Source organism: Tupaia chinensis, unplaced genomic scaffold (genome assembly GCF_000334495.1).
Source record: "Tupaia chinensis unplaced genomic scaffold, TupChi_1.0 Scaffold000706_1, whole genome shotgun sequence".
Lineage (NCBI taxonomy): Eukaryota > Metazoa > Chordata > Mammalia > Scandentia > Tupaiidae > Tupaia > Tupaia belangeri.
Window position 1 is genome coordinate 6,439,516 of NW_006160229.1, and position 9,171 is coordinate 6,448,686.

A 9,171-nucleotide genomic window follows, 5' to 3' on the forward strand; every position below is an offset into this window, starting at 1 on the left:
TACTTATCTTTGGAAAACAAGCCCTGTGGAGCATTCCTCCCACAAGTTAGTTCAGCATAACCTATTTCTAAAGGAGTTACCATAGCTTTTTCTTGTTAAAAGAAACTTGCTTATTCAGATCCAGTGAACTTGTCACTTCTCTCAGGGTCTACTGCTGGTGGGGTCTGGTTGTATGCCCCAGGGTCTGACCCTTATTTTGTGCTAACTTTATACATAAGTTCAATAAATTCCTGTATCTTTATAACTTTCACTTTGCAGTTGTCTTTTTTTGACAACCTCCTCCCCCCAAATTGCTGTATTCTCATTAATATTGAATGAAATGCAGATACAGTTCTAAGATTACCTTTCAATTTTTTTTTTTAATGTTTTTGTCATAGGATGCACATGCTTGCCAGAAAAAGGAAAAGTGAGAAACCGCCCCCTGGTGGGGGGTGGCCAAGCCATCCTTCCTCTTCCTCCATTCTCCTCTTGGAATTTTGGGCACATAGGCACATGTGCCTGGTGTGATTTCAAGCCACTGGGTCCTGGACTAGAACTGTGGTCAGCCATGTGGGAGTCTAGTGCCTTAACCCCTGCTGTCCCCACCTTTCATTTTTCATATTTGCAAAAATCACAGATTCTTATAATTGCCAGCATTTGCAATTTGCAAACAGACGGTCTCACAGCCTGCTGCTGCGACAATCTATTAGTACAATAAAGTAAAAGGATATTTTGGTAACAGCTATTGAAATTTTTCATCGGAAAAGTCATGATGCATTTTGAATCACAGAAAAATATGTCATGACTTTTCAGATGACTCAATAGTAAATATTTGGACTGAGGTGATGTTTACAGGGCTGTGAAAATCTACAAAGGGTCACTGAACTCTACTTCTGAAAGAATGCTGTGGTATGCAAATTAAACCTCAGTAAAGCCATTTCATTTTTTTTCATTTTTTTTTTCAGTTTTACTAAAGGGAGCATACACTTGCCAGAAAAAGACAGAAAGAGGGAAAGTGAGAAATTACCCCCTGTGGGGGTGAGTATGCCACAATTTCTTTTCCTCCGTTCTCCTCTCAGGATTTTGGGTGTGCATTGACATGTGCCCAGTTTTTAAGCCGCCAGCTCCAGGACTCTAACCGAGCAATTGGCCATGTAGAATCCAGTCACCTTAACCTCCACACTACCTGCTGGCCCTGGAAATGTTTTAAATACACATCATTAAATGTTTTTTTTTTCCTGATAAAATGAAGTTGCAGTATTAAATACAGTCCAATATTTATTGCTGTAAGCCTTAATGTTTAGCTAATAGGAGAACAGATACACACTTTTTACTCTTAGAATTAGAAATCACTATAAATATTAGAACAAAATTAGTTGCACATTCAGGGGAGTAGGACTTCCTATTTCATTGTAGGTCCACTCTACAGGTCACATTAGAGGTTAGATAAACACATAATAAGAAAGGGAAAAAGCCCAGTAGACTAAGAGGCAATGCCCAAACACATATACATCTTACTTTGATTGTGTTCAATTCATAGAATGCTTCCCTTTCTTCCACAATTGCAGTAACTTTTTGTCCAACTTTTAGAGGCAAATTGTCAGTGACAACATCACTACTGAAGTAGATCGACTCATTAATCAAGCCATAATCACTATAGAGTCTTGTCACCACTCCCTGTACAGCTTTCATATTGGTGTCACCTAAAAGATAGGTAAACAAAGGTCACATTAGTTACCTGACATGTAATCACTCAGTACAAAGAAATCCTACACTTACCACCTGTTGGCCCTGGGTACGTTTCTGAACTTCTCTAATTCTGTTTTCCCTGTCAAACTAGGATAATAATACTACTTTCTGCCAATAGGGTTGTTGTGACTAACTTTTGACTCACACATTAGCCATTTAGAACTGCGAGTGCATTGCACAAGTTATAGTGTAAAGTTAGTTGTTATCATAACTACGTATGGAGAGACTTTAAGCTTCCCCTATTAATGTATTATCTACTTTCATAATTTTCACCAACATAATGAGTAGCAGCACCTACAGTTTCTCAAGTATCTCACCAGACAGAGCACAGAAATATATCTGGAAATTTAAGTTTAGCCTAAAACTGCAGGTGAATTGCTCTTGGTTTTCTTTTTAAATTCTGTGCAAGAAAAACTGGTACTTAGTAATTTGGGATATGACTCCAGCCGTATGCCTGTACAATGTACCAAACTTTTCAGATATATGACTCATCGACTTGGCTTAAAATATTAGCCCTTTTGGGGGGGAAGGGGGAGGATCAGCAGTTAGCATAATGGCTATGTCACTGGACTCCCATGTAGTCGACCATGGTTCGAATCCCGGACCCAGTGGCTTAAACTCACGCCAGGCGCGTGTGCGTGTGTGACCAAGATCCCGAGAGGAGAATGGAGGAGAAGGGATTGCGGCGTGGCCATCCCCCCTGGGGAGTGATTTCTCGCTTTCTGTCTCTCTGTCTTTCTGTCTTCCCAGTGAGCCCACGTGTCCTACAGCAAAAACTTCTCAAAAAATAAAAAATACTAGCCCTTTCGGGATATAAGACCTAAATAACCCTCAAATTCGAGAGTTTCCTGCCTACTAGAAAGATAAAAGGGCACGTGCTGTCACAAGCAGGTGGGAAAACGCAGGGGCAAAATAGTCCCAGAGCACCCACCATGCCAGCACTTTACTGCTGTAGACACGGGAGAGTTGGAGCTTGAGTTGATGTCAGCCTAGCTCTCTGGCACCCAGGGACTTGGGGACGTTCCCCCACACCGTCCCCCACAGCCCCCCAGCGTGCATGCATATGCCCCCACGCGCGCGCGCGCACACACACACACACACACACACACACACACACACAAAGACAGAGCCACCCCCTCGCACAGTGACTTTTTGAACTCACAACCCCCTGTTTACAGTTGAGGAAATCCCTTTGGCGAGACTCCTTGCAGGGGGAACTAGGAGATACACAGAGAGGTACCTTTCAGGAGCTCCATCTGCTGTGGCTGCTGCTCCTGGGTGGGGTCCATCCTCCTGCGGAAGAAGTTCATGGCCTGTCTCAGAAGCCTGAGCATGGTGCCTTCGTCACGGTAGACCTGGGCACTGCACGTGAGAGATGAAGCACGAGGCCTGCTCTGTCGGGACTCGACAGCCCTCAGGGAGGGGTCATCTGCTTCTCCTCCTTGGCCGAGATCCAACTGTTAGTGATCGAGCCTGAAAGAACCTCACAAGAAAAGTGCTGGACCACCTCGGCACACACAGCCCGAGACCACCGAAATGGCGCCCTCAGGGCTGATGGGAGGAGCAACCTGTGCTCACGCCCACTGCTATCTACTGGCTTCAGGAGCCCATGAACCCACATGCTGCATCTCTAGTGGCTGGGCAGAAGAGGGCAGGCCCTGGAGAAGCCCGTGCTCACGGATGAAACATGAAGGCTGGGTTTTCTATAGCCAGTAGGGGGCGGTGCATGTGGACACATGCAGCTCCTCTCATCAGCACCAAGGGTGCTATTAAGGTGGTCTCAGGAAGGTGGCCTGGGGCTCAGACCCTTCATGTGCTAAGGTGTGCAGGGCTTTCCTGGGAGGTTCCCACAAAGCCACTTAGTGTTTGGTCCCATGTCGCTGCTATGGCTGCTGTCTCTGGGCAGGATCTGTTCTCCTCTGGAAGAAGACCACAGCCCCTCTCAGAAGCTTGAGTATAGTGCCCTCACCACCACAGGCCTGGGCACAGCACAGGACAGACAAAGCACCAGTCCAGTTCTGACGGCATGCACTCAGGTCACAGTGCTCCCAAGAGTGACTTCTTGCTTCTCTCCCTCAGTGACTGTGGAACAAGACCAAGTGCTAGTGAGTCGTTCTGCAGAGAGCTAGCACACTAGCACCCCCCTATGAACTCCAGTGCGCCCCTCACACCCTTGTTCTTGAGTGTGGGCTTTTGTAGTCCCTTCCCCCCCAACTCCTGCCATCCAGCCAATGGGGATACAGCAGGTGGGCTCCTTTGGCCAGTAAGAGGTGGTAGGCATGGAAACTGTGGCTCCTCCCATTAAGGCTGAAATGCTTTTAGTGTGAAGGAAGCGAAAGGGAGGGCGTAGAGTTTATTTTCATCAAGTGTCTTTATGAAAATTCTCAGAGAAGGGAAGAAGAATGAAGGCAGGGTTTTTCCTGAAATAACTATTAACAGTTATGACTTTAAAGTGTGTCCACTATGTCGGCATATTTCCTAGTGGGTGGCAGGAGGGAAAAGAAGGAGATTCCTTCAAGTATGTATGTGTGGGTCCTTGGAAAACTCCAGAGTCAAAGGCTATTTTGATATTGGGAAGCAATATAAACCTGAGTCTCTGAAAACAAGCTTAGGCTCCTTACTGACAGAGGATGCAGTCATGAGTCCACAACTCTAGGAGAAAAATTATTCATCTACTTGATATCTGTTGTGTTTTGAAATTTGTCATTTTCACTGTTTATGAGAATCTGGGTTAATTTTCCCTTTCATGGGTGGGATGGGAATGGGGACTGAACACTGTTTGAATTTTATTTTAAAAGGTGGTATTTGGGTTTACTTTTTTTTTTTAAATTTTGAATCAAATTTCCCCCAAAAGAGAATTTTGTTGATTATTTTATTCCCTCACAAAAAGAGCAACTGTGATCAAATGAGGTGAACATTCACCTCAATTTTGTCGTCTTCATAATAAAAAAGATGAGGCTTAGAACTGGATCCCTTGACCCATTTTCTTATCTCCTCCCAGTTCAAAATTCTTATATCGAAATAGCCAGCGTCCTCTTAGATCTGCAGTTGGGCTCTACACATTCAAGCCTCAGCACCATCTTCTTTGTAGTTTTTGCCTTTTTCTGGAAAATAGGCTTAGTCTGTCCACCACAGTCACTCTGCTTCCTGTCATAACGCCGCTTGCCCTGAGCACACAGAGAATCCCTGCCCTTTTTGTCCTGTGTCACTTTATGCGGTTGGTGCTTGTCACACTTCTTACAGAAGGTCTGGCGGGTTTTAGGGACATTCACATGTTTGTGGGCATGCTATCTGCACAGAAAGAGATAGGCTATAACTGGAAGTATATATCAGTATTTGGGTTTACTTTTATGTGGAAGAACCTCTTGTCTTTCAACAGTTTCTCAAACATAGGTTCTCTCCACATGAAGAATGAAATGCAAAACTTACTAACCCAGAGGAAACCTCAGACTAGGCTGTTTACTCATTCACTATGCCTGTCCCTCTTACTTTCTTCTGTTTTCAGAGTAATTCACCATTTGTTACATCAGGGATAATAGAATCTCAAAAATAAAGGAGAAGTATAATAGACTTTTGTCTGGTTTCTTTACCCACTCCTAACATACTCTGCTTTGAGTCACTGTAACTTTGAGAGAACACTGTGACTTATGCTTAATGAAGTGCTTGAATCGTCTATAAAGAAGAATGTGATACCTGAGCAAGCACCCGCCACACGCTAGAGTTCCACCGAATCGCTGTGCTACAGAATGAAGACTGAACACAAAATTCCCCATAAGTGGGATATGGCACCTTTGAATTTTCTCATATTTTACATGTGGATTGTAAAGTTGTCCGGAGAGACTGATACTTCTCAGCTTCAAATTCATTTCCTAACACTGTAGTAGTGACAAATATTCTCTGCTCCAAAAACTGTTTCAAGGTTGAAACAGTTTTTATAAGAATATGTTCTTTTTTATTTATATAAGAATATATTCTTTTCTTTTGCTCTTCTGAAACTCCAGGTCTGGTCATGTTATTTATTGGGTAACTTATGTAGACTTTATTTTCTCATGCTCCACTATCTGCTTCAGTAATTACCACCACCTCTGAAGTGCCCAAATGTCCAGCAGAAACACCAAGTGCCTCTATGCATGTGTTTCCAGGTGAACTCACAAAGCATGGTATGAGCAGGGACCGGTTTATGAGATGTTTAGCCCATGTCTCCACAATCCCGATTTCGCAATTCATGTTCCAGCTTAAGTCCGAGGGCCCATGTGAACATAGCTTGAGCCAGTGACCACAAGAAGGAGTAAGTCAGAATAGTACTTGATGACTACAGGGGCATTAGTTGAAACCCTGTAAAAACATGTCCTCCTTCTCTCTCCCAGCCAAAGCTCTCCTATCTTACGAGAGGGGTAAGAACACTGTCCTTCTTGTCTCTTGTTTGTTAGAGGGGTTGTGTGGAGAAAATGTGAGTACCCTCTTCTCTCATTTGAAGGTCTCAGGATCAATCAAGCATAGAAAAATATATAACTAAAAATTTGATCCTACCTGAGAAGTTGTCTGCTCTGTCCTCAGACTCCTTAGACTCCTTGGGTGTCCTATCTCTGTTTTCTCATGTAGTGTGAAACTCTCCTTATCTGTCTGGGGTCCTGGGATGATTAACACTCCATATGACCTTTAATATTTAGAGCCTCTGAGACCAAGAAGCAGGTTGGGTGGTTGTCATAGGATGAAAAGTATTGGGAATAAAAGAAAACAAAATTGTATTGCATTTTGAAGAATGTGAAAAGCATGCAGGCGAAAAGTCCTATAAGAAAAAAAAAAAAACTTGGTTAGTTCTTTGTTGTAAAAAGAAACAGAAGGAACTTGGCCTTTTGCCTTTATATCCCTTTCCATTGGTTGAGCTGAATAGTACTTGATGACTACAGGGGCATTAGTTGAAACCCTGTAAAAACATGTCCTCCTTCTCTCTCCCAGCCAAAGCTCTCCTATCTTACGAGAGGGGTAAGAACACTGTCCTTCTTGTCTCTTGTTTGTTAGAGGGGTTGTGTGGAGAAAATGTGAGTACCCTCTTCTCTCATTTGAAGGTCTCAGGATCAATCAAGCATAGAAAAATATATAACTAAAAATTTGATCCTACCTGAGAAGTTGTCTGCTCTGTCCTCAGACTCCTTAGACTCCTTGGGTGTCCTATCTCTGTTTTCTCATGTAGTGTGAAACTCTCCTTATCTGTCTGGGGTCCTGGGATGATTAACACTCCATATGACCTTTAATATTTAGAGCCTCTGAGACCAAGAAGCAGGTTGGGTGGTTGTCATAGGATGAAAAGTATTGGGAATAAAAGAAAACAAAATTGTATTGCATTTTGAAGAATGTGAAAAGCATGCAGGCGAAAAGTCCTATAAGAAAAAAAAAAAAACTTGGTTAGTTCTTTGTTGTAAAAAGAAACAGAAGGAACTTGGCCTTTTGCCTTTATATCCCTTTCCATTGGTTGAGCTTTACCCATTAAAATCAATTACAACTTAGAATATTATTTTTATCTTCAAGGCTTTCTTGAAATGTATGCCTTTTAGCATACTTGATTTTTTTCTTCTTTCTCTCCTCTTTTCTGTCCATGTTAATAGTTGTCAAGAATGTCTGTCACATGGCATGTCCATGCTTATTTTATTCTTTATTTTATATTTTTCAGTTTTATTAAGGTACAATTAACAAAAAGTGTATATAAAGTGTACAGTGTGATGACTTGATATAAGAATACTTTATTAAATGATTACCATAGTCAAATTAATTGACATCTATATCACCTCACATAGTCGCCTTTGTGTATGTGTGTGTGTATGTGTGTGTGTGTTGAGAACACTTAAAAGCTACTATCTTAGCAAATTTCAAATATAAATACAGTATTATTAACTACAGTTGCTGTGCTGTACATTAGGTCATCAGAATGTATGTGTTTTATCATTGAAGTGTCATGGCTTTGAGCAGCATCTCCTCCTCACTCCCTCACATCCCTCATTCCCCAGCTCTGGACAACTGCCATTCTATTCTTTATTTCTGTGAGTTAAAATTATTTATTTATTTATGTATTTATGTGTAGATCTCACTTGTAAGCAATGCTGTATACGATTTGTCTTTCTGTTTGGCTTATTTCTCTTCATAGGATAGCCTCCAGGTTCCATGTTGTAACAAATGTCAGGATTTCTTTCCTTTTTAAGGCTTACTAATAGCCCATTGTGTATATCTACTACATTTTATTTACCCATTCACCCACTGATGAACATTTAGCTTGTTTCCATATTTGGCTATTGTGAATAATGTTCAAGTGAACATGGGAATATAAACATTTTTTGACATTCTAATTTCCTTTACTTTAGATACATCCCCAGAAGAAGGATAGCTGAGTCCTATGATAGTTACCACAAAGAGTAAGACCACGGATAAAAGTGACAAAGAAATGCAGGCGATAAAGAAAACTTCTAAAATCAGATATCCCCTACTATCCAATATCATGCCGGCAATTATGGAAATGACTGACAACTCAAGATTCTGAATGGATTGCATGAAACCATACGCAGTTCCCAGATGATGCTCAGGAATCACAAACGCTACCATCGGCCACAATGTCCAAGCCGGCAATGAATAGGAGATTCCCAGAAGACACATAGCGATCCAAGGGTTCCACATCGTAAAGGCCAGCATCATCTGAGACACAAGAGTGGCTGACATGTATGCAGAACTCAGATGATGCTCCTCCCTGATTTATCCACCAGGAGCCCAGATACTGGGGACATGGGAGCTGATATGACACTATTAATTGCACTTGCTGCCTGGGAAGAAAATTCAAATTTCTCTATAAGGAAAATTTTCCCAAGTCCCATAAAAGGGAACACAGAAACATAACAGCAGACACAGATGATAAATATGAGCCAGAGGGCTAAGGAGAAGTCCTTCACATTGGTTAATATGAGGTTTTTGCGCCAGGCAACTGGGGTTGCAGAGGGCCGGCAGCACTGGGGGAGCGGTGGGGGCTCCTCTGCCTCCTCATTCGAGCAGCCTGGCAACAGCGCCCAGTGCTTCCTTGTCCTCCTCCTCAATCGCTCCCGCGGGACACCAAGACACAAAAGTAGCAGCAACTCCGGGATCTCTACTTTAACTTTTTGAGGAACCTCCATACTCTATTTCATAATGTCTGAACCACTTTACATTCTTTCCTACCAACAGTGTACAAGGGTTCCCTTTTCTCCATATTATTGCCACCTCTTGGCTTTTTTTTTTTTTCCAGTTTGCTATAGGATGTACGAGAGAGAGAGGAGAGAGAGAGAGAAAGCGAGAAATCACCCTCTATCAGGGTTGCCACATCAAAATCATCATAATCCCTTCTCCTCCATTGTCCTCTTGGGATTTTGGGCATGCACACACAGGTGTTTCTTCAAGATACCCAGTATAAGACCTGAACCATGA

At 42.4% G+C, this 9,171-nt stretch overlaps 1 protein-coding gene and 1 pseudogene across 1 annotated transcript in view; both read right to left on the reverse strand.

Annotated features, from left to right (window-relative positions):
* The window catches only part of LOC102475032 (cancer/testis antigen 55), an 8,008-nt gene extending 4,759 nt beyond the window's left edge, over positions 1 to 3,249 (reverse strand). The window contains exons 1-2 of the mRNA XM_027776683.1: positions 2,969 to 3,249; positions 1,498 to 1,682 (exon numbers count right to left, since the gene is read on the reverse strand). Coding sequence (XP_027632484.1) covers positions 1,498 to 1,682; positions 2,969 to 3,062 — 279 coding nt within the window. The 5' untranslated portion in view covers positions 3,063 to 3,249. The remainder of the gene's footprint in view (positions 1 to 1,497; positions 1,683 to 2,968) is intronic.
* Positions 3,250 to 8,088: 4,839 nt separating this feature from the next.
* LOC102475458 (major facilitator superfamily domain-containing protein 1 pseudogene) lies at positions 8,089 to 8,955 on the reverse strand (annotated as a pseudogene).
* Positions 8,956 to 9,171: the final 216 nt, after the last annotated feature.